Below are 26,534 nucleotides of genomic sequence, written 5' to 3' on the forward strand. Positions count from 1 at the left end.
AAATGGACCCATAACCTCGATTACTCTGTGCCATAATAATTTCTGGGGAGCTAGGGAGTGTAGTGCTTTGAGTGCTAGTGCTAAAGTCAGGAAGACTCATCTTCATGAATTCAGATCCAGCCTTAGACACTTATTAGTTGTATCACCCTGGGCAAGTCACTTAACCCTATTTGGCTCAGTTTCCTCATCCATAAAATGATCTGCTGAAGGAAATTGCAAACTACTCTAGTCCCTTTGCCAAGAAAACCTGGAAATGGGGTCACAAAGAGTAGGACATTGCTAAAAAATTGAAAAACGATAAGAATTCTAGGTTGAACTAGATGGCCCCCAAGGTCAGTCAATAAGTATTTATTAAGTATCTATGGGGGGGGGGGGTGCAGCTAGGTGGCACAGTGGATAAAGCACTGGCCCTGAGTTCAAATCTAGCCTCAAATACTTGACACTTACTGTGTGACCCTGGAGAAGTCACTTAACCCTCATTGCCTCACCAAAAAAAAAAAAAGCAGCTTAGTCATACAAGCATAAATTAAATCAGGTTACTTTGGAGGGGGGTTTTAACCAACTTTAACCTGTAGTCAGCTAGGTGGTACAGTGGATAGAGTGCTGGTCCTAGAGTCAGGGAGACCTGAGTTCAAATCCAGTCTTGGGCATTTTCTAGCTGTGTGACCCTGGGCAAGTCACTTAATTTCCATTTGCCTCAGTTTCTTCATCTATAAAATGGAGATAATAATAGCATCAGAGTTCTTACTTAGGAGGATCAAATGAGATAATATTTATAATACATTTATCTCATGGTAAACACTATATAAATGTTAGCTTTATTTTTTATAATTATTAGCTTTATTATATTAGTTTATATGTTATAGGTGAACATTTTTATAATTATTAATTTTATTATTATTATTACTATTTATAAGGGATTGTGCTTATACTACATGATCATCACCTCTCAGCTTACGACCTCTGAGTCAAAAAGATGGGTTGGTGGGCCAGCTAGGTGATGCAGTGGATAGAGCACCGACCCTGGATTCAGGAGGACCTGAGTTCAAATCTGGCCTCAGACACTTAATACCTACTAGCTGTGTGACCCTGGGCAAGTCACTTAACCCCAATTGCCTCACCAAAAAAAAAAAAAAATATGGGTTGGTGACCTTGCTCATTCACCTCTAGCTCACCTGCTCATCAGTTTCAGGCCAATCCAGGTATCCACCTGGTTAACATATACTTTCCAATTTTGTGCCATAAAGTGCTAGAATTTCAAATAACAATGCCTCCCAGCCTCATTGCAGCCAAACTTGAGTCAGTGAACTCAGATGAAAAGCTGCTTTAGACCCTTATTGGCAAGTCCCTAAGATATCCAATTTCCTCCACCAATTTATTATCCACCCTGTGTTATTTGTGAAATTTGGGGTTCGAAGACCTTATTCCTATGGTAATTAACACCTTCTGGCATTTTTTTTAATTTTGCAAAACAAAATAATAAAAGAGCTGGCATTGTGATTAAAAAAGACTGCAATTCTATACCACACTTAATATAAATTCCCTGGGTTTTTTTAAGCCATCAATAGCAGACAAAGCAAGTATGCTGGAACCAAAACACATATACACATTAAAAATAAAACATGTTGTTCCTAGGAAAAGGTTGTAGAAGAGATAGCATTTTGTCAAGACAGAGAGCTGTAGAATACATTAAGCATAAAAATAATAGTGATCTTGTTCTTCTTGCCTTTACATAGAGACAGACTCTCTTTTGGGATGGTTGTCCATACATTCTTCACCCCTTTTACACAGAATAAATGAATATTTCATATAGTAAAGAGTTTTCCCCAGTCTGAGTTCCTAAAACCATCACAGAGTGTAGCGTTTATCTAAATGCTTTCTGGGCTGAGAAGAGTCAGAGTTTTTTTAACTAGTTTTTAAAAGTAGATACTAGTTTAAATTGGTTTTTTAAAGTATGAACTAGTTTAAACTGGTTTTTGTGTGTGTGTTTTGGTTTTTTGGTTTTTTGCAGGGCAATGAGGGTTAAGTGACTTGCCCAGGGTCATACAGCTAATAAGTGTCAAGTGTCTGAGGCCGGATTTGAACTCAGGTTCTCCTGAATCCAGGGCTGATGCATTATTCACCTAAATGCCCCCTAGACTGGTTTTTAAAAGTAGGAACTAGTTTAAACTCATTTTTGAAACTAGGAACAACACTTTCAAAAAAGAAAAACCTGCCAAGCTCTTTGCTTGAAGGTCTTATCTTGAGTGCCCTTGGAAAAATACATCCCTTCACAGAATCAATAAGTGTTTTCTCTCTCTCTCTCTCTCTCTCTCTCTCTCTCTCTCTCTCTCTCTCTCTCTCTCTCTCTCTCTCTCTCTCTCTCTCTCTCTCTCTCTCTCCTGCTGCAAACATGGAAATTTCTCATTAGCTTTTGAGGAAGTAAAGGTGATTCCCTTTAACAATGATTGCAATGGGGGCAGCTAGGTGGCGCAGTGGATAAAGCACCGAACTCAGGAGTTCCTGAGTTCAAATCCGGCCTCAGACACTTGACACTTACTGGCTGTGTGACCCTGGGCAAGTCACTTAATCCCCATTGCCCCGCAAAAAAAATAAATAAATAAATAAATAAATAAACAGTGATTGCAATAAGATGGCTTGCTTTGGAAAATGTAGCCAATGGAAAGGAAGAACAAGTGATATCTTTTTAAAGCATTATTTTAAATATAGCCCAAAAGGAAACTTCTGGGTTTGTTTTTCTTCTCTAAAATAAGAGGCTTGGACTGGGTAACCACTAAAGTTCTAAATCCTGTGATCTGAACATCATATGACCAATGCTGTCTTGTTTTGCTTTCCCAAATGTGGTAAGAAAATACCCCACTCTCCACCCATAATTTTCTTCCTAGCTGACTTAATCCATCCCTATACAAGGGGACTGAAGGGAGAAAGGCACTGTGTTGGCTTTTATGTCACTGTGGGGCATTTTCCATTTTAAACTTCTGAAGTAACCTCCTTCTCTGGTTTGACTCTGGATATAACATCCATAGCAGGACAGTCCATGGAATGTACAGTTGGTCAGAAAGGGTTTACTGAGCTTACTTTGTACTAATGTACACAGTGCCTGCACTGTGCTTAGCTCTGGGGATAGGAAGAGAGACACAAACAGTCCCTGACCTCCAGGAACTTAAATTCTGAAAGGGAAAACAAAATGGATATAGATAGATGCACACATTGATTGATGCTGAGTGCTTCCAACATGGTTGAATCTATGTCTACACCTGGCTGCCTTATATAATTACTTTTTCATTTCCTTAAACTACCTAGGTCCTGCCCTCAACTATACCTCCCTCCTTAACCTCACTATTATTTCTAGTCCTAAGATCCATCACATATAATGCTAATGAAGGAAACATTCTATTGAGAAAAATATAATCGATATGTGCTCAGGGGCAGCTAGGTGGCGCAGTGGATAGAGCACTGGCCCTGGATTCAGGAGGACCTGAGTTCAAATCCAGCCTCAGACACCTGACACTTGCTAGCTGTGTGACCCTGGGCAAGTCACTTAACCCCAATTGCCTCACCCCCCCAAAAAAAATGTGCCCAAAGGAACTGTCACAGTGGAGAATTAAAAAAAAACATTTAAAAAACATATTAGTTGCACAGTTCATGTAAGGTGGATAGAACACTAGGTCTATAGTCAAGAAGACTTGAGTTCAGATTTGTCCTCAGACACTTATTAGCTGTGGGACCCTGAATAAGTTGCCTCAATTCTCTTTGCCTCAGTTTTCTCATCTGTGAAAAGGGGATAATAATAGCACATACCTCTCATGGTTTGGGGGGGGGGTTTGGAGGATAAAATCAGATAATAATTGTAAAGAGCTTAGTATAGTGCCTGGCACATAGTAAGTACTATATAAATGTTAGCTGTTGTTATTATATAAGGGAAGGGAATGTATGTATACTCTATTCAAATAAGTTCATATAAGAGATGCTATCAAACAATTTCGGATGAAATTGAGGCACATCCAAAATCTAAGTACCAGATGTCACCAAAAATAGGCTCACGTGGTGAAGAGAGCATCCCTTTGGGTAATAAGAAATTAATTACAGATCAGTGCTTTGCACATAATAGGTTCTTAATGAATGCTTGATGATTGATTACTTTTTAAAAATCTGAATAATTTTTTAAAATATATTTAATTAGTGGATAAAGCACCAGCCCTGGATTCAGGAGGACCTGAGTTCAAATCTAATCTCAGACACTTGACACTAACTAGCTGTATAACCCTGGACAAGTCACTTAACCCTCACTGCCCCACACTCCCCCCCAAATACATCTAATTGATGACTTATATTTGCATCGATTATTTTCCATTTCCAACCCAGACTGAACCCTCCCTTGTGGCAAAGAAAAACAATTTCAGTCAGACTGTCCCTAATAATGTTCTAGCCCAGGGCTTCTTAAACTTTTTCCATTCACAATCCCTTTTCGCTGAAGAAATGTTTATGTAACCCCAGGTATATAAGCATATAAAATATAAAATAGTATATAAAATTTTTCAAGACCCCCACATTAGTTACAAGACTCACAGTTTAAGAAGCTTTGTTCTTGCCTAATAGTTTCCACCTCCTCTACGATGATAGCAAATCACATGACTTAAAATACTAGTTATCCTGTCTTCATAACAACCATGTTAATCACTTTTTTTTAAATGGTGATCTAGCTAAAGCAGAGCAAGGTTTAGATACTTGCCCAAGGTCACCCAATTACCTAGTGGTGAACTTGAATGAATGAATGAATGAATGAATGAACAAATAAGTTTTGGGGGGTTTTTTTAGTGAGGCAATTGGGATTAAGTGACTTACCCAGGGTCACACAGCTAGTAAGTGTTAAGTGTCTGAGGCCGGATTTGAACTCAGGTACTCCTGACTCCAGGGCCAATGCTCTATCCCCTGCACCACCTAGCTGCCCCCTCACAAATAAGTATTAAATGCTTACTATGTGCCAAGTACTGTGTTGTAAGTAAGGGATGGGGATATAAATAAACAATGCCTGCCCTGGAAGAGCACATTCTCTACTTGAGGGAGACAAGACATAAAAGGTAGAGAGACCTAGGGGACCTAGGGGGGCAGCAGCAGATGGATGGTAAGGCCCCAGGGTCCTTAGGTTACCCCAGTAGGTCAGACCTGGAATTTTGGAGTCTCCTTCCCAGCCATGGACTATTTCGTCTTCATGTTACTTGATTTCCAACCTGTCTAAACTTAGAGAGCTTCAGTCAGAAAGAGTTTGGTCCAGATCTGCTAGTGATCTCCTTGTTCTTTTTCCTTCTTCTTCTTCTTCTTCTCTCCCTTTTTAGAAAGTGCAAGTTGTGGTAACTGTTTTGGACTATGACAAGATTGGCAAGAACGATGCCATCGGCAAGGTCTTTGTGGGCTACAACAGCACCGGCGCGGAGCTGCGGCATTGGTCAGACATGTTGGCCAATCCCAGGCGACCCATTGCACAGTGGCATACCTTACAGGTAGAGGAGGAGGTGGACGCCATGCTTGCGGTCAAGAAGTAAGGGGAACAAAAGAAGCCTTTCTGCATTTGCCCACATAGTGCTCTTTAGCCAGTATCTGTAAATACCTCAGTAATATGGGTCCTTTCATTTCCAGCCATGCATTCCTAACCCAAGTCAGTGGTCCTTCAAATCCTGTTTTAATTTGCACAACTTTAAATGTAGAGAGCCCCCTAAGACCTTCTTCACCCCACTGCCCCCCAGATCTACTCTTCTTTTAAGCAATATGATGTGTAGATAGAGCATGACCGAAATTATTTATTGTATCACACTGTTGTATATACCAGTATGCTAAAAATTTATTTCTAGTTTGTGTATTTGTATGTTGTACGAGTTTCCTAATCCGTGTATATCTAGATGTTTTTAATAAGATGTTCTATTTTAAACTATGTAAATTGACTGAGATATAGGAGAGCTGATAATCTATATTAGGGTTAAATATTGTATCGTCTGCATTCCAGCAAAAATTCCAACGTGTAAGGCACTAGTACAGTTACAGTGACATCTTAAAGGACAACATATCTGAGCTTTCAACTGAACCATTCAAATAACTGGATATTCTAAACACTGCACACTTGGAGGGGGTAGATCTCATTTTGTAGAATTCTTTCACAGGCAACTTAGCATGATCTGAGCAGCTCCAGGGCTGACCTCAAGGAAGCGTAGCCACAAGCCACTAGAGAATGGTTATCCCTCCCTCATCTCGACTTTCCCCATCTCAGTTTCAATATATCATGGGTCAGCATGATTTTTTTTTGGGGGGGGGGGGAAGTTTGCAGAAACCACAGATGACACACGAAGGCCAGCAGATGATGCAAAAAAAAAAAGTTCAGAAACTCAGAAATGCAGGATTGTTATTTTAAAAATAAAAAAGGCATTCTGGTAGATTGGCATCATAAGAGAAAAGGCTAAGTACTTATCTGATTTCCTAAAGCCAATGAAAGTGAAGGGTCTACCCCTAAGGATTTTACATGGATTTTTCAGATTGCGGAGGGGCAACTCGCCCCTAACCTCTGTGATGTGGAAGGGATAACCTGTATAGCATTTGTCTGTATATATTATAAAAAGCTGAAATCCTGGCTTTATACTTTACAGTTGAGGAAGCAGTTGAATGGGAGGGAAGTATTTCTTATTATTGCACCTAGAGTAAATAACATGATGATGTTTGGTATGTATGTGTACATGTATGTTTGCTGTGGGGAGAGGGGGGGCGGGGAAGGGAAAAGAGTGGGTGGGAGAAGTCAGCAGTTGTGAAGCACCACCTGACCATCCAAGAAGACGCTCTCCGTTCTCACCTTTATATAAAATGTGCATCCTGGGAATTCCATTGGAGATTTCCCATTCCGGATGAACTCTTAATGAGTTTGCACATTAGACTTTATAAGAAAATATTTTATTATACAAAACCAGATTAGAAGGAATGCAGAATATTTTTAAACACAGCAATCTGTGCTTATTACACAAAATGACTTTGTGGTCAACAGTATTGTAATCCCAATAAGACCAAAAACAAAAAAAACAAAAAACAAAAAAAAACAAAACAAAAAAAGGACGAAATTTAGCCATAGTTCTGAACGCACTTCGATAAAGCCAAAACAAACAGCTAGTGATCTTTTTATATGTTCTTTATACTGAAATGAGTTTTAATTTGTCCTTGAAAAAAAAGAGAGATGAAACTAAACAAAGAACAAGTTCTAGAAAACTGAAGCAACCTCTTCTGTATACTAGATGCTCGTTTCAGAAGGAGTTTTTCAATGTTTTCAATGTTATTGTGTAGTAATGGCACTGTTATGAAGCTATTCGTCATTCCATATGAGTCTTAAAAGACTGCTCTGTGTATCACTGTGACTGCCGAGTGTGCTTAGAAAACTAGTTTTCTCAGTGGATAGCAATCAATTTATTCCGTAGTGATATTGTTATTATACTGCCATTCCCTTCTATACTGCACTGCCGGAGGCCCAAGTAGCACCAACAGTTCTAGTTACAAATGGACCAATCCAGAACTGAAGAGCTACGCATCAGACAGGGAAGTTTCGGAGAATGGGTGGACCACACAGCATATTGTTGAACACTGTGCAATATTCCATACTTTGCCCACCTTGGTAGGTCATTGCCTTATTAAACGAAGGGCAATCTACCATCTCATTCTGCATCTAGACTCTTTTTTCCACATCACTTCAGACTTTCTCTTTCTCTCTTAAGACCAAATTTGGCGTTGACTAGGCCACAGACAGCGACAGTTCTCTGAAGTGAAAGTTCATTTTCCCAACAAATCAAAAACATATAACCTTGACCTCATGTTCCAAATTTCTTATGCTTATATTCATACCAGCACGCCATGTTCCTCACTAACTCCAAGGAAAATCAGCTAGGGCTAACAGACGAAAGGCTTCAGCCATTCCCAGTCATCCCTCAATGAATGGAGGTCCTTACTTTAGACTTTCTTGAGAAAGGATGAGACGGTCCTTTGGTTGTTCAGCCCAGTCAAGGCAAAAGCCACCAAACTCTTTGGAACTGGGACAAGCACAGAATGAAAGAATAAAGATTGGGAAGGGGGTGGGGGGGAACAATTCTCTCTCCCAACTTTATTGTCCCTAAGCCATAATTCCTTTTCGTTCATTTCCCATGGAAGAGGCATCCTACGAGAATAAATGCCTCTATGTGTAGGGGAGAAAAAAAAGTCAAATGGGACTTCTTTTAATGAATTTTAAGGGACCAAACCCTACCAAAGAGAGGGGCTAGACTGACTTTTAGATTGTTGTTTGTGCGTACCACAGAGATTTAACTTCATCATATCCAGCTTTGAGTTATTCATACGGAACCCAGAAACAAGCAGGTTCTAGCTGCCAGACAGACAAATACCCATTCTCTATCGCATTAAGTACTCTTAATGTATTCTCTTCCAACACTGCCAGACACACTGTTGCCGTAGTAGAATTGGTTGGTCCTCTGCCATCACGCCCAAGACGGTGACTCAACCTGCTTTTTGGAGTAGGGTTTCCATCCATCCTCAGATAAGCCACATGTACCTTTCTGACAAAGCTGTGTAAAGTATTAGAAATCTGATGCTGTAGAGAGATCCTAGTTGCCTTTGTGTATATTTACTGCCTGCTTGAGTGTTCCTATATGTGGGTTTTCTCTGTATCCTGTAGAAACGTTGGGGTGTTCTATCCTGCCATAACAGCCCGTGGCCTGCGAGCCGACAACTTTAGCTGTATTTTACCTTCATTTTCTGACGAGGTGGTTAAAATTTTGTTTCCCTTTGTGTAGTGAATCCCATAGTAGTTTTCTGATTGTTGTTACCGATGACTTGACCTATTACACAGATATTCAATAAAAATGTTTTATTTCCTGTTGATGTCGTGGTGTTTCCACTCTTTTCTTGCCACCCCCACCTTGAACTGCAGAATAAGTAGCTCTACCTCTTTTCCTATGTCCATGGCCTATTACTTTAGGGTCCCAGTGGAAGCAGTCAGGAAGCTGAATAAGAGCCTGCAGCTGAATGCTAGCTTTTGTCTCATGTAGATGAATATAGAGTCTACTGAGGGGAAAACAGAGCCTGATGAGGATTTGGCCTCACTTCCTAGCATTCCCAGGCAGCTTCATTCTCAACATGTGTTTCTCTGTTTTTATTTGTGGGCAATTCATTTGGCCCCCCCTTCAGGCTTTCTAATGTGCCCAAAATACGTCCTCTGGGGTTCTTTCTCAGTAGCTAGCTGAGTCACAAACACACAGAATGGGATTGAAAACAAGACTTTTTAAAAAATCCATCATCATTTTCAGAAGGAATGATAAAACATAAAGTTTCTCACCTAGTAGATATGGGGGCGGGGGGTGGGGGTGGGGATCTTGCAGGCTAGATGAAGAACAATTCAAAGCCACAGTATGTAGAAAGGCTGTTTTGGAGGAATAAAGTACCTAGTGCAGAATTTCTTTTCTTTGATGAAGATTAAAGTGTGAGAATTTTGTCCTTTCTTTTTTCATAGGCTCCAATCACCACTGGACCCAACCACCTATTCTAGAATCTCTTTTCTCTGTTTTCTAACTAGGTTTCATGCCACCCATCACCAAACAGGTAGTAATTAAGTTAAAATTATTGGACGACCCAGGGAGAGGGCAAATGGTCATACTGCACAATAAGAAAGCATTTGGCAAGATGACATTCACCATGCAGGCAAAGAGAAAGCAACATAAGGCTTTGTAAGATTGTTTTCAAAAATAAATTACTGTGATTAAAACTGGCTCCATTTGGGCATTGAAGAGGTTTAATTTTTTTATTTTTTTTTAAATAATCAGGTGATTGGGGCCAAAAACATTTTTTAAATGTTTCTTTACCAGTGGCTTTAAAAAAGAAAAGAAAGAGCTAACACATATTGGGACTACAATTAACTTTTTTTTTCCCAAAAATGTTTGTCACTACACAAGTACTCAAAGTATGTGGTCATTCACTAAGAGCAGGTACCCTGTTTCCTGTTTTTCCTGGAAGCACAGAACCTGAAAGTTGGAAGAGACCATCTTGATCAATGGAGAAGTGGCTAATAATTCTCTTTGCAAATATAACAAATACTTTTCTTCTGCTTGACAATCTCTCTAGGAGCCCCAAAACTCACTCGCCACTTTTCAGAAAGCTTTCATTGTTAGGGAGTTTGGGGGGTTTTGTTTTGGGGTTTGTCTGGGGGGTTACCCAATTAGTTTCTTCCATCTTTCCTTACATTAGCATTTATATTGGGGACCTAAAGGGCTCCTCTCAAATGTAGACAAAATCACATGCCCATTTTATTTATATCCACAGTTTATGACCCTTCATTTGGAAATCCCAAATGCTGTTGTTTCTGTCTTTCCCCAGAGCTCATCTTTATTACATATTCACTAGTATAAAAGGACTCTGGTGCTCAGTGACTGACATAGGCTGCACCAAAAACTAGAAAGACAGTGAAAAAGCAACTTTTTTTTTGTGGGGCAATGAGGGTTAAGTGACTTGCCCAGGGTCACACAGCTAGTAAGTGTCAAGTGTCTGAGGCCAGATTTGAACTCAGGTCCTCCTGAATCCAGGGCTGGTGCTGAAAAAGTGACTTAAAGAAGGGAGTAAGGTAAAGAAGGCAAGAACCAAACAACTATAAAGACAAAGAAGGGAAGATGCTTTCCAAAACATGAAGGCTAGGACCTATGCAGGGTGAGCCATTGAAACCAGCAGGCAAAACATCATACACATTTTTGATGACGCATTTGGAATCTGTGTGATTATTTTGCTTGCATTCCCATGAAATGTGGCCGGTTTGAAAATTCTGTTTATCTATTGCCTTTACCATCGTCTTTACCAACCCCAACTAACTTATTTCCCAACAAAGACATTTTATTTTAAAAAAAAAAAAAGAAGAAAGAAAAGAAAAGCATGCCTTCCCCTATGCAATCTTCATAAACACACACACACACACACACACACACACACTTCTCTAAAACAACAGATTGCTAGAAGATACTTACTTTGTTTCTTCTAGAGATAACAAAGGATTGGATTAGCTAGTGGCTTTATCATTCAACTATTCAGTGCTCACTCCTTCAACCTAATCATCTTCTTAACCCCTTGCTGGCTCAGTTCTACATTTCTCTTACCTTTCCTGGAGTTAGGGTGAAGGGTTGTTAGCACCCCCAATGAACTGTGAGACTGAAGCAGAGAACTGGGGCTGCAATAAATGCTTTGTCCTCCTTCCCAGGGGCAGCTAGGTGGATAGAGCACTGGGCTTGAAATCAAGAAGACTTATTTTAGTAAGTTCAAATCCAGCCTCTGACAATTCCTAGCTGTGTGACCCTGGGCAAGTCACTTAACCCTGTTTATCTCAATTTCCTGACCTATAAAATGTACTAGAGAAGGAAATGGCAAACCACTCCATTCTCTTTGCCAAGAAAACCCCAAAGGGGGTCACCATCAGACATGCCTGAACAACTTTCTTCCTTTGGGTCAAAGGTCCTTTTACCTCAAACTTGAAACTTGATAAGTTAAAAGTAAACAATCCCTTTCCCTTTCAATTACTTCCAAATCAACTCCCTCTCTAGCCTGTTTCTCATAAATTCATCTGCAGGCCACTCAAGGCAATCTTTCCATTTAAGCAAAAACTTATTTACAGAATCCAAATTTTAGAGCTGGAAAGGACCTACAAAGTCATCTATACCAACTTCACATTTTACACGTAAAGAAACTGAGGCCCAGAGAGGTAAAGGTGAAGTGGCTTGACCAAGGGCTTGGCTCATTATGGTAAAATCCATACAAGAACTTAGGTCTATGATTTCCATACTAAATTATTGTTCAAAAAATAACATGAAGGGGCAGCTAGATGGCGCAGTGGATAGAGCACCAGCCCTGGACTCAGGAGGACCTGAGTTCAAATCCGGCCTCAGACACTTAACAATTACTACCTGTGTGACCCTGGGCAAGTCACTTAACCCCAATTGCCTCACAAAAAAAAAAAAAAGGAAAAAAATAACATGAAATGAGGAAAGTATTTAAATTTTAATTTTTAATTAGAATTAAGTACAAAATCTCAAGGAAATAACGGAAATAATGTATTGAAAAGTTATCATCAATGGGGTGGCAACATCATCTAGCAGCACATGGGAAAGAGTGCTAGATTTGGATTCTTCCATTTATAACCAAAATAACTTTAAACAAGTGTCCAGGGTCATATAGCTATGGGTCTGAGGCTGAATTTGAACTCAGATCTTTCTGATTCCAAGCCCAATGATGACCTGGCTGCCTCAGTGAAACCACCCCAACTCTAGAGTTACAGGACCTAGGTTCAAATCCTGTCTCTAATGTTTAATTTACTATTTGACCTTTGGGCAATTCACTACCTCCCTCTACTTTGATTTTCTCCTCTGCAAAATGTTAAGGTTGGAGACTTTTCAGGAATGTAGGACTCTCCATAAACCCATTTGGGGTTTTCTTGGCAAAGATACTGTAATAATTTGACATTTCCTTCCCCAGTTCATTTTACAGATGAGGAAACTGAAGCAAACAGGGTGAAGAGACTTATCCAGGGACAAGGAACGGGACAAGGCACAGCTAGGAAGTGTCTAAGGTCAGATTTGAACTCAGGAAGATGAGTCTTCCTGACTCTAGGCTGGGTGCCCCATTGCACTATGGAGCTGCCTAGCTGCCTAGGCATTGAATACTAGAAGACCTCTCAGGTCCCTTTTAGTTCTAGTCCTATCATCTGATGGGGGAAAGAGACTGGACTTGTGATTTCTTTGGTTGTAAGGAATTATCAGATGTAGAAACTCTCTCTACCAATACTAGTCCCTTCCTTCTCCATAACCTATTCCCAAAGAGTTGTCTAGAGGAGGGCTTCTTAAACTTTTTCTACTTGCAACCCCTTTTCACCCAAGAAATTTTATGCAACCCCAGGTATATAAAATAGGTATACATAGCCTTTTACTGTTGCCAAATTTATCATGACCCCCACATTCAGTTATGTGACCCCATAGAGGACTGTGACCCACAGATTAAGAAGCTGGGGTCTAGGGGGCAGCTAGGTGGCACAGTGGATAGAGCACCGGCCCTGGATTCAGGAGGACCTGAGTTCAAATCCGGCCTCAGACACTTAACAATTACTAGCTGTGTGACCCTGGGCAAGTCACTTAAGTCCAATTGCCTCACAAAAAAAAAAAAAAAAAAAAGGAAGCTGGGGTCTAGAGGAGTTGTCATATATCACTAGAGTGTAGGACTACTTGGAATTTCCAGGTCCCCCAGGTCTGCTTTCTAATCTACCATACCTCACTGCCTGTCTACAACCTTGGGATGCTTTATAAATCTTGTGTCAGGGTTGCCCAGTTTCTCTTGCAACTTCCAAAACGCTATAGTCACAGGCCAGGTTAATTAAACCATGAAGGAAATGAAGACCATTTCAAAGACCGCAGCCTGGCAAGTCCTGGTTGCATCATTAAATTGGATGGTTCACTGACCTGTTCAGAATGTTAAGGAAGAAAACTTAGTAGCCAGGCAACTATCTGTCCTTCTCTACTTTCCCACCCTCGGAAGCTAGTCTAACCACAGACTCTCCCAAAGCTGTATTCTCTACCCTAGGAAGATCTTGATGGGTTTGTCGGGGTAGCCCTCAGCCACCCAACAATACACCAAAGGAAGATCCCATCCTTGTTCATAACAAAACCGCAGCAAACCTGTAGTGAATTTCTCCTCTATGGCAGGTGTTAGTCCAGGGGTTGGGCATATGTTCAAAGCAGGACTAATGTACTGATTCAGATCCAGGACATTTGCAGATAGCCACCCAGAAACATGACTCAGAAGCACAGATGAATAAAACAGCTACCTTACAAATATTGTTCATGAGCAAAGATAAAAGAAAATAAAATCTGATTCATTACGGTGTCCAGTTGGGGATTGGGAGGACCAATGAGTTTAAACCAGGGTCTTCTGACAAGGCCAGGCTTACCAGACCAACCTGGACTGCCCTGTCCCAAAATGAAACATTGTCTTTCTCTTAGGATTATGGGTTTTTTTAATTTTTTATTTATTTTATTCTGAAGTAAAAAAATGAAACCAGTATTTCCATAACATAGTAGAATAGGGGGAAAAAAGATGATTGTAGATGAAACTTCAAGTCTCTTATGTACAACTTGTTCCTTTAAATATATAATGAAGTTGGGGCAGCTAGGTGGCGCAGTGGATAGAGCACCGGCCCTGGAGTCAGGAGTATCTGAGTTCAAATCTGACCTCAAACACTTAACACTTACTAGCTGTGTGACCCTGGGCAAGTCACTTAACCCCAATTGCCTTACTAATACACACACACACACACACACACACACACACACACACATATATATATAAAATGAAGTTAAAATGTAACTCTTTTTTTCCTTTGGTTTTACACTCACACATTTGTATCTAATGGTAGCCAGCTCTAGGATTATGGGCTTATAAATTTAGAGGTAAAAGGGACCTTGGAGAGATTACAGTTGAATTTTTTTTTAAAAAGCCGATATTAAATGACTTGTCTCAGGTCAAACAGGTCTTTAACATCAGAGGCAGCATTTGAACCCAGATCCTGTGAATCCAGTGTCCTTTCCACAGTCCCATGTAACTACTTAAAGCCTACCTTGGTACAGATGCTTCCTCCTTCTCCTTCCTTCCCCAGCTTCGTTTACAACCATCCAGAATTTGAGCAGAAGGGAGGGCAATATGTGGAGACATATTTCTTTTGTAAAAAATATTCAGTGCTTACCCTGCCCAGCTCTCCTTAATGCCAAGGATGACCCCATCATAGCATTATACTCATTTGTCCTTTTCAAGTAGCCTGAGAAAATGGAATCACTTCCTCCCATCTAGATTGCTCTCTCCTCTTTGGACTCTGACACTGCTCTCACTTAGTTTTCCCTCTTCCCCGTCTGATCTCTCCATCTCAGTCTTCTGAACTACATCATCGTTTATCAGACAAGTAATCTGAAAGATACAAGGGAGGAAAGATTCTACTGCAGCCGTGATGGGAATGGGGAAGTGAGAATGAGCTGCATAAATAGAGATGGAAAATCATAGGTGAAGGGTCAAGGTCAGGACCCAATTTGTAGACTACTTTAAATATAGTGAACAAGGGGCAAAAGGGAATGATATGAAATAAAACTGGAAAGTAGGAGCCATATTACAGAGAGACTCAAAAGTTATGCACAGGGACAGCTAGGTGGCGCAGTGGATAAAGCACCAGCCCTGGATTCAGGAGTACCTGAGTTCAAATCCGGCCTCAGACACTTGACACTTACTAGCTGTGTGACCCTAGGCAAGTCACTTAACCCCCATTGCCCCCCCCAAAAAAAAGTTATGCACAGAAGAGAGGAACAACCAAAAAAGGACAGAAGGGTTTACAAATAAGGAGAGTACTTCTATTACTACCTTATTAGTAAGGGATCACTAAGCAGGGGTATTCCATAAAACCCTTGATTCTTTCTGCATATTTCCCCCCTTGCTGATGCTCTAAAACATTCATGCATTCAATTATCTCCCACAAATAATGTCTGAATCTATCTATGCAGACCCCATCTCCCTCTCTCAAATTCCAGTCGCACAGTTCCTAGCACCTGTTGGACAGCTCCACTTGAATATATTTCCAAGGACTCCAAGTCGACACATCCAAACCAGAATTCATTATCTTCTCCCCTAAGTTCACCCCTCCTCCAAACTTTGCTATTTCTTTGCAGGGTATCCCCATCCTCCCATCACCCAAGGAATCCTTTTGGACTTTTTCCTCATCTTCTATATCCAATCAATTGCTAAGACATATAGATTCTATATCTTTCTATCGCTAATATATGTCCCTTTTTCTCAATGCCTCTATCACCCTCTATCAAGCTGCTCATTGCCTTTCACATGACCTATTGCAATAAGCTCCTAACTGGTAGTTCGACTTCTAGGTCTCTCCTCTCCATGCTAGCCTTCAAACAACTGTCAACATAATCTTTCCAGTACGCAGTTCTGACCACATGTGATTTTCCTGCTCAAAAATCTGCAAGGGTTCCCCATTGCTTCTATGACAACAAATTCCTAGCCTATCACTTTTTATATTATGAACATAACAATGATCAACAAACCTTGCAAGAAGAACACAAAGTGCATAAAGAACAAGAAAGAGGATTGTATAAGAAAATGTGAAGTCATTTATGTAGTTTGTTAACTATAATATGTATTATACAAAATATGTATGGGAATAGGAAAACCTATAGATCAGTATCTATAGATTGACAGAGAAAAATGAGAGGGAGGGTGAGAGAGGTGTGAGAAAGAAGAGAGAAAAGAAAGAAAGGAGGGAGAAGAGAGGAGAGAGAAGAGAGAACCTCTGTTAATTTTTATTGGAAACTCCCTCTACCAATACAAAGTAGATTCCTTTTTGCAACTTAGAGTCCTAAAGAGTCACCTCTACAGCACTAAGAGGTTAACTGACTTGATCAAAGTCATTCATCATCCAGTATATGTCAGGGGCAGGGTATCAATTTAGTTCTTCCTGGCTCGAAGGCCAACTCTCTATTCTCTCCACCACTACCAACAAGGTAAAAACAGCATTGCTCTCCTCATTTACATCCCTTTCTCCACTTCTTATGGTTCTCTTCCATGCATGGTATTCAAGACTCTCCACAATCTAGCTCCAAAATGCCTTTTCAAACTCATTTAATATCACTTATATTCCTAGAGCACTTGTTCTGACCTCTCATTTGACACCTTCCTTCCTTACCCTCTATGTTTGTCACATATCCAAAGTAAAATATAAGGTCAATGAGGTTCTTTCTCTTGCTTCCTCCCTCTTTCTCTTTCTTTCCTTCCTTTTCTTTCTTCCTCTTCTATAGTTTCAATGGAGAGGACAAAACCATGTCCCACCAAGGATAAGCTCATCACCAGAAAAGACCATCCTGGAGATTTCTTTGGAAGGTAGAGCAAAAAAAATTCTCCCATAGCCTCTCTTCATAGAGACCTCAAAATACCAGCCATTTCTTCATTTAGCACCAGCTGATCTGCTTCATTTTGACTCCATCATCATCACAACCACCATCACCATCGTCATCATGCCCCCTCACCAGCTATTCTCTGACACATCCCCTCCCCTTTTCAGCTTCCCCATTTGAATTGTAAGCGCCGTGAGAGTGCGGAACTGTCTAGCTTTTTCTCATTTAAATCCCAAGCACTTAGCACTGTTCCTGGAATATAGGAGGTACTGAATAAATGTTTATCATATGGTCATATAGAATAATATATAATGTACATAGTAAAGCTTTTGTCATTGAATTGAACTGAATTGAATTGACCTGAACTAACTGATTTGCCCATGGTGGCTCACTGTCAGTACTAGAGCTAATAATAGAAATCTCATCCCCTAACTCCAGATTTATTTCCATGCATGCCTGTAAGGTCACTACCTATAAGTACTACTTTCCCACTTGTGGTTAATTTTTTCCCCCAGCAGTGATGATGGATTTGCACTGAGTCATCCATATTCTCTGGCCAATTCCAGTTGAGACCACTAGAATGCACTTGGCAAATTGGTTGGTTGAGATAGAAGTACAATCTGTGGCCAAAGCTAAGTGGTTTAGATTGGGAATTTAACCCATAAATTTGGCTACATTAGCACTATGCTCTCCCCAACTGAGTGAATAGGGGCTATTTATTATGTTCTGCTGAATAATTAAACAAAAGACTTGACATTCATGTATGTAATATAATTTCTTCCAGAAAGTGTTGTGCCATACAGATCTGGGACATTTTAAAGACATCTTTCAAGATTTATCATTGCTTTAGCAGATTTTGAGATAGGATTCTTATCCTTCAAATCCCAATTGCCCTTTTGACATTCCAAATCAGTTTTTCTTACACAGATAATTGTTTAAACCTAGTCTTTTGAACTGACAGTAAGAAAAAAATGCAGATAATTGCTGTTACAATAAATGGAAAAGCAGCAAAAATTACCAATTTTATTCAGTTCATTTAACCCCTAATCAACTGTCAAGCAAAACATTCTTCCCATCTGACAACTACAGTTAGCACTGATGGGGACGCATTTCTCAGGCTCCCTTCACATCAGGCTTCTCAGAAAGTCAACTAATTGCTTATCATTTATGCAGGCTGGGAACTGGGGCATTATATTGTCTTATTACTGTACAAGCTATTTTTCTATTTGTTTATATTTTGGTATTACCCATCTCGACTTCTAAATTGCAGTACCTCTCAATCTCTACACATTCCAGATGTTCATTACTTTAAAACGCAATCAGAGTCTTATCTTTGCTTGACTTCTTGTCCTTAAAATCACATTAAGCATGACTTTATTGCCAATATGCTGCACAGAATCATTTTTTAAAGAGAATTTCAGTGTCCTAAAGAAGCATCTTTTGCTTTCATTGATGAAATCCTGGGGTGGTGTACACCTCCTTTTTAAATGTTTCTTAGTGTTCCCCAAAATTATAGGTGATAGGTACAGAGGATTTGGAGTTGGAAGGAATCCCAGGGATCATCAAGTCCAACCTGATAATTTGACAGATAAGGAAAGAAAGGCACATAAAATTAAAGTGACTTGCCCCAAGGAGTGTTCAAAAACCTCATAATAGAAAAAAAGTTACTAGAAGATAAAGTAGGATGGCTGAGCCTAACAAAAATGTGTATGATGGGGGCAGCTAGGTGGCGCAGTGGATGGAGCACCAGCCCTGGAGTCAGGAGGACCCGAGTTCAAATCCGGCCTCAGACGCTTAACACTTACTAGCTGTGTGACCCTGGGCAAGTCACTTAACCCCAATTGCCTCAGCAAAAAAAAAAAATGTGTATGATGGCTAGAGGAAAAAAAGCAATCTTCAAATCTTAAATTTCTGTAGTGTTCTAACCATCTGACTTGAGCCTGACAACAATCCAGGGAAATCCACCCATCACCATATAAACTGCAGGGTGATGCATTTTTCAGGCACGGTAGCTCTTAATGACCATCTACTCTATAACAGAGGAATTGAAATATGGGTCCAGGAAGGGAGTACCCAGACTTCTCCTTGGAGCATAATTAAAGCACTGAAGTGAGCTCCAGTTAAAATTTATACAAAACAAATTTGAAGGGTAAAAGTAGCCCATGTAGTCCAGCTTTCTGAATGTAAGGCTCAAGTCACACCCCACTTTCTTCCCATTCACATGACATCCTCAAGAATTGCTCTTCCCGGGGGCAGCGAGGTGGCGCAGTGGATAAAGCACTGGCCCTGGATTCAGGAGTACCTGAGTTCAAATTCAGCCTCAGACACTTGACACTTACTAGCTGTGTGACTTTGGGCAAGTCACTTAACCCTCATTGCCCCACTCCCCCCCCCAAAAAAAAAGAATTGCTCTTCCCTTGACCCTTCCCAAATGTCCTTCAAAAACCAGTACTATAGGGGACAGCTAGGTGGCACAGTGGATAAAGCACCGGCCCTGAATTCAGGAGGACCCGAGTTCAAATCTGACCTCAGACACTTGACACTTACTAGCTGTGGGACCCTGGGCAAGTCACTTAACCCTCACTGCCCCACAAAAAAAACAAACAAAAACAAAAAACCTAGTATTATACATGCTGAGCTCCAAGACTGGTTTCCTAATTGGCTTTCTCAATTCAAGACTTTCCTCTCTCTAGTCCATCCTTCATACAGTTGGACAAAGTAAGCATCTGACCATGTCATTAGAGTAGAATCTACTTGAGGGTATATACTACCTTATGCCTTTCTTCATATCCCCTGTGCTTATCACAATGTCTATCTCTCTATTTACTATGCCATGCTGCCAGTGATTAACTCAGCATAAGATAACTGGTTTTATGCCTGCAGCCTTTCCATATCTATCTCTTCCTCCTGTTATCTAGTGAATCTTTTTTGTGTCAATCCTCACAAAACAAAGTCCCCAATTCCTTGTATTTATCCTGTCTCCCCCTGAAAGCTTGAGGTAATGTGCTTGAAATATAACTTTCTTAAAACATCATTATATATCATTTTTAAAGATATAACTAATAAGGTTATTGCAAATACCATTTAGGGACCTACCAACCTCCAAGCAGATTGTAACTGTACTTATAAGTTAAATTACAGAATGCTGTGTAAATCATTCTGTTAATACACTTTGTGATTCTTCTGAGTTAAGCATTTTTTCCAGTGCAGGAATAAACAACTTCTCCTATACCTGATTAATGTTGTGCATCAGGTATCTCTTTTATTTTTCCCTTTGGGGAGACCTAGATATAAGCCAAAACTGAAACTACATTAGCATCATTCTTGGAACATCATGAGAGAAGTTTTCGCATGAGAATGAGGATCCTAACCCTTCTAATTAGAGATCAAGCATCCCCAAAGAAGAGCTTCAGGCAAACCACAATGCCTGTGTACAATATAGGGAGTGGTACAGGTGACCAGCCCCTGTGAGTCTCAGCTGACTGATGCCTCGGTGTAAGATATGCATTTTCTCCTTTGAGCCTCACCACAGCCCTGTGAGGTAAGTACCAGAGACATCATTACCCTCAATTTATAGATAAAGCCACCAATGGAGACGCAAATGTTGAACCATTTACCCATGGTCACCCAACAACTAAGAGCAGTAGGGAATCATACCCAGGTTCTCCTGATTCCAAGTCTATCACTCTAGCTATTATCCTATGTATGCCTCTTGGATGGAATGGAGTCCCTTGATCCAATTAGATTTCCTTTACGATTTCCACTTTGATGTCCTTCCATAGATCCTAAGAACATTCACCTTTCAATTAATTTGATAAACACCTAGTTCATTCTAGGCATTGTGCAAAGACAAAGGCTCAGGGGAAGTTGTATTGTGAGAGGTTGCCATGGATTGATGGATTGATAGATACATAGATAGACAGACAGATTAGATAGATAGATAGATAGATAGATAGATAGATAGATAGATAGATAGATAGATAGATAGATAGATAGAGATAAAAAGAGAGGATAGAAGATAGGAAGAAAGGAAGAAAGACAGAAAGATCTGAATACATAAACAGATAACAGATACATATAGCTACATATATGTAGATAGATATCTGAATATACATATATAACTACATATGATAGATATCTATAGATATCTGAATATCTATAGATATCTATCTCTACATAGATATATCTGACTATATATACGCAGATATTTATATCCACAAAGATAGGTATCTTTTTTTTTTCAGGCAATGGGGGTTAAGTGACTTGCCCAGGGTCACACAGCTAGTAAGTGTCAAGTGTCTGATGCAGGATTTGAATTCGGGTAGTCCTGAATCCAGGGCTGGTGCTTTAATCGCTGTGCCATCTAGCTGCCCCGATAGGTATCTTTTTATAGATAGATATCTAAATATATACAGATATCTACCTATACATAAAGATAGATATCTGTTTATAGATATCTCAATCTATATAAACATATACATGTACATACATATATTTCTATACATATTCATATATTTTGCGTTATTTATGCATGTATACTATATAAAGAAGTGTATTTATACAGATGTACTATGGCAACCTCTCAATGTATATGTGTATGTGTAAATATATGTACATGTGTATATACATATATGTTTGCTTTTTTTATAAAATAGATTAAAGGCATCATCCACTGCTTCTGGCATTTTAACCATCTGGCTTTTTGCAGTTGCCACTGAGGCAAGAAATCACACCTGGGCTTTGTGAATGCTGGGAAGCTGATAGCCCTGAAAAAAAGGTAATGGAATGAAAAGCATACAAATTGCTGGAGAACCATCAGTTCCCTGTTGGCCCTGCTGTCTCTGACGGGGTTACCTCAGATGCGACTTTCCCGACTGAGATGAGAGTCACAATTGAACTCTGGGAGCCAGCAGAGGAGTGGAGGGACTGCAAACCAAACCACTTTCCCAGTCCCATTTGAGACAATGTCGCTTTTGCAGTCGTTACAAATTGCCCTGCAATTTTCAAAGGTAACTATAGAGACAGGATTTTTTTTTTCCTGTGTGCAAAAGTGATGAGACAGAATCCTAGGATAATTTAGGAAGCTCCCACCTGATTGGAAAGGTTCAAGAAGGTCACAGCCAATTGAGGAGGACCTATTAGTGCTTTGTAATTACTAAATGGAATGGAGGGGACTGCTTAGGCTGTCTGTCAAAGATCCTTCCAGGAAGGGAGAGAAATAAGAGGGAGGAGCCTGAAGAGTTAATCTGTGGATCCACAGGGAAAAATCAATGTGAAATAATGCCAGGGAGAGAAAGCATAACTAAAAGTATAATCTCCCCATTGAAGAGAAGGAAACAAACATTGATTAGTCACCTCCTGCACACCAGGTGGTGCACTGAGAACTTTACAAATATCTTACTTGATCTTCAAAACAAGTCTTTGAGGCAAGTGCTAATACTATCTACATTTTACATTTGAGGAAACTGAGGCAGAGGTTAAATGATTTGCCTGGGGTCACAAAGAGTGTCTGAGGCCAGATTTGAATGTGGGTCTTCCTAACTCTGGGCCCAGAGCTCTATCCACTGTACCACCGCGCTGCTTCCATCAACTACAATTACATGCAATACAGATCCATACATATTTGAATGTACAATTTAGTGAATCAACATGCATGAGTGCAGAACTTACTATGTGCCAAGCACCACACTGAGGACATGAAGACAAAGGCCCAAATGAAGGTGTAGCATTACCTGTTGACAGATTGCTATTGGTGTCCACGTGTCTAAGCTGATTTCTTGCTATAGAGTTGATTAAATGCACGGCTAACTGTTTCCCCTTAAGTGTTTGCTTTCATTGCTGATGTTCCCAAAGAAAAAGACTGCCCTTACTCCTCCTGGTCCCCAAGTTTCCATCACTCTGCTTAATATAGCAGGGGGAGAGGTAACAGACACCATGCTAGCCTCTGGAAATATCATGAAGTATAAAACACTCTTCTCATGTTTTCCTTTTGTTAAAGAGGAAAGGATGCCCCCAAGAAACTCACTTCTCGCACCATGGTGTCCAGCCATGACAACCCTCTACTGTGGATCTTACAGTAGCACCTTGTTTACAATTCTCTCATTCATAGTGGATGGAGAGCTGCCCTTGCATGCTGCCTTTATGACCTTGGGCAATCACTAAACCTCTTAGCGCTCCAGACGACTAAGAATATAAATCCCAGGCACCTAGCTAGCTACATTGGTGGAGAAAGTTTTCTCCTCAAGAGTTCACTATGCCAAAGAAATCACAAGTCCTTCTCCCATCTATACCAGCAATACATATATAGATATATGTGTGTATATAATGATATGTATACACACACACACACACACATATATATATATATATAAACCACTTATCTGTGTTTCTGTCTTACCCTACCACTAGGCTATCTATAAGGAAAGGGACCATGTCTTATCTAGACTTTTTATCTCATCCACCTACACCCCCTGCCCAACCCTGATATGGACATAGCAAAAACTTAAATGTGGATGGGAGGGAGGGAGGGAAAGAAGGAGGGACAGGGAAAGGAGGGAGGGAGGAAGGCAGGGAGGGAGGGATGAAGGAAGATCTGGTGCCTGCTCTTAAGTGGCTAAAATCTAGTTGGGGAAACATAAAAAGATATAAATAATACAAGATAGCATATGCTAACAGCCAAATGAAGGGACTAGATAATGCTTGAGTTGGGTCCTTTCAGTTGTGTCTGACTCTTCTTGACCCCATTTGGGGGCTTTTCTTGACAAAGATACTGGAGTGATTTACCATTTCCTTCTCTAGCTCATTTATCAGATGAGGAACTGAGTGAACAGAGTTGAGTAACTTGTTCTGGGTCACACAATTAGTAAGGGTCTGAGACCAGATTTAAACTCATGAAGAGGAGTCTTCTTGATTCCAAGTCTATTGCTCTATTCATTGCATCACCTAGTTTCCCAGATAATGCTTAGACAGTGCTTAGAATGTAAAACTTTTGAAGGCAGTAATTATTTAATTTTTGTCTCAGTTTCTCCAGCACTTAGTACAACGTTTGGCATAGAGAAGTCCTTTAATAAATGCTTACTGGTTGGTTGGTTGGTCGGTTTGCTAAATTTCCAACTACTTTAGCTCAGAAGGTAAGCTCCTCTGAGCTTCACAAAAATAATAATAATAATAATAAGTCCTGAAAGGATGGCACATGGGATCAACCACAAGTCAAATGGTTTTGTTTACCCTTTCTGAAATTCAGTTTCCTCATTCACTTTTTTAAATTACCTTCCCTATCTCACAAGGTTATCGTGAGGCTTGAGTGATATGATATATGGGAAAACTTTGAAAAGAGCAAATCAAACGTTAAATCTTATTTTGGGGCAGTGGGGAGCCACTGTGGACTTTTTTTTTCTTGAAGACCAGGGGGAGGGGTATGTGCGTCTCAAGAAAATCTGGCAGTGATCTGCAGTACATATTAAAAGAAGGGAGACCATTTAGGAAGTTATTGTAACAGTGCAGGTAGAAGGTAATGATGATAGCAACTCCTTACAAGCTGCCTGGATACATTTTTATTTGACCAACTTTAGGGACACTTAATAATAATTAGCATTTATCCAGTATTTCAAGGTCTGCCGAGCGCTTTACAAGATTATCTCGTTTTATCCTCACAACTTTGGGAGATAGGTACTATTATTATCCCCATTTAACAAGTGAGGAAACTGAGGCAGTGTCCTGAGTCATGCAACCCATGTGTATCAGGACAGATCTGAAGTTAGGTCTTCCAACTTGAGGTCCTGATTTCCAGCCACTGGGCACCTAGGTGTCTTCAACAAAGAAGATTCAGAAGAAGCAGCACATGTTTTTTTCCTTCTTTTTTGAGGTTTTTCCCTTGTGCTCTGATTCTTCTTTCACAAGATGACTAATGCAGAAATATGTTTGCTGTGATTGTACATATATAACCTATATCAGACTGTTTTCTGTCTTGGGGAGGAGGGAGGGAAAGAAGGGTGGGAGAAAAATTTGGAACTAAAAATCCTATGAAAACAAATGTTGAAAACTATCCTTATATGTAACTGGAAATAATAAAATACTTTTATTTATTAAAAAAAAAAAAAGAAGCAGCACAAAGGGGAAGGAAGATCTGCTAGAAAAAGGAGAAGCTCTCCAGCCTGTTGCACTTCCTCACCAGCTGCCTGGACACCTTGGATACCCACCTCTCCTCATCCCTACTCCCTTCTTTCTAGTTGTTTTGTCATCCCCAATTAGAATGTAAGATTCCCTAGGGACGATCTTGTCTCTCATTTTGCTGTATCCTTAGCACTTAGCCTGGCATATAAAAATTTAATAAATCCTCTTTCTGTATAATTCTTACCTACATCCTCCCCAGAATCTTTCATAATGAATCTAACAGTTATATTTAAAATTACTATACAAGGGCAAATGCATGAAAGAATGAAGGCTTAGCAGGGCAGCTAGGTGGTGCAGTGGATAGAGCACCAGCCCTGGATTCAGAAGGACCCGAGTTCAAATCTGGCCTCAGACACTTAACAATTACTAGCTGTGTGACCCTGGGCAAGTCACTTAACCCCAATTGCCACACACACACACACACACACACACACACACACAAAGAATGAAGGCTTAGATTCAGAGAGACCTTGGTTCAATACCTGGCTCTGAAACATAGAGCCAGTGCAAGGCACAACCTCTCAATTTCCCCTGGGCAAATTCCCAAGACTATAAGTGAACAAAAAAATAAAATCACAAATCCATCTAAATAAAAACAAATATATGAAAGTTGCTTTATATGAAAAATGGCTCCAACGTCAATAGGAAGAATGAAATAGGAGGCAGCACAGATGCTGACAATGAAAGTCAGAGGACCTGGTTCTCACACCTACTTTTGATGATTATTAGTTAGGTGACCTTGGGCAAGTCACTTAACCTCTGTGGGTCTCAGTTTCCTCATCTAGAAAAAGTATATCTTGGATTAGATGGTCCCAGAGTTCCCTTCTACCTCTAATCTATGATCCAAAGTTTGAATATTCACTGATCCACAAAGCTGAGGAAGCATTTCCTGCCTTTTCATCAATGAACATCAAAACCGGTTTTGGACATTGTAAACAGTAACAGCAACACTGTGTGCTGATCAGCTACGATTGACTTAGCTCTTCTTAGCAATGCAATGATTCAAGACAACTCCAAAAGACTTATGATGGAAAGTGCCATCCACATTCAGAAAAAGAACTGTGGGAGTCTGAATGCAGATCAAACCATATTATTTTCACTTTCTTTCCTTTTTTTTGTTTTTTTTTTCCTTTTGGTCTGTTTCTTCTTTTACCATATGACTAATATGGAAATATGTTTCACATAATTGCACATATATAACCTACATTAAATTTGTTTACCATCTTAGGCAAATAGGGGAGGGAGGGAGAAAATTTGATATTCAAAAGTTTATTTTTTTAAAAAAATGAATGTTAAAAATTGTCTTTACATGTAATTAGAAAAAATACTATTTAAATAAGGCATTTTGACTAATATAAATATCCAAATTAACTACAAAGG

General features: G+C 39.9%; 1 protein-coding gene across 4 annotated transcripts in view; it reads left to right on the forward strand.

Moving 5' to 3' along the window:
* SYT1 (synaptotagmin 1) overlaps positions 1-8,898 on the forward strand; it is a 755,577-nt gene extending 746,679 nt beyond the window's left edge. For all 4 annotated transcript variants that reach the window (XM_043966329.1, XM_043966326.1, XM_043966327.1 and 1 more), the window contains one exon: positions 5,337-8,898. In XM_043966329.1, coding sequence (XP_043822264.1) covers positions 5,337-5,543 — 207 coding nt within the window. In that variant the 3' untranslated portion in view covers positions 5,544-8,898. The remainder of the gene's footprint in view (positions 1-5,336) is intronic.
* Positions 8,899-26,534: the final 17,636 nt, after the last annotated feature.

The sequence above is a fragment of the Dromiciops gliroides genome, chromosome 5 (assembly GCF_019393635.1).
Source record: "Dromiciops gliroides isolate mDroGli1 chromosome 5, mDroGli1.pri, whole genome shotgun sequence".
NCBI lineage: Eukaryota > Metazoa > Chordata > Mammalia > Microbiotheria > Microbiotheriidae > Dromiciops > Dromiciops gliroides.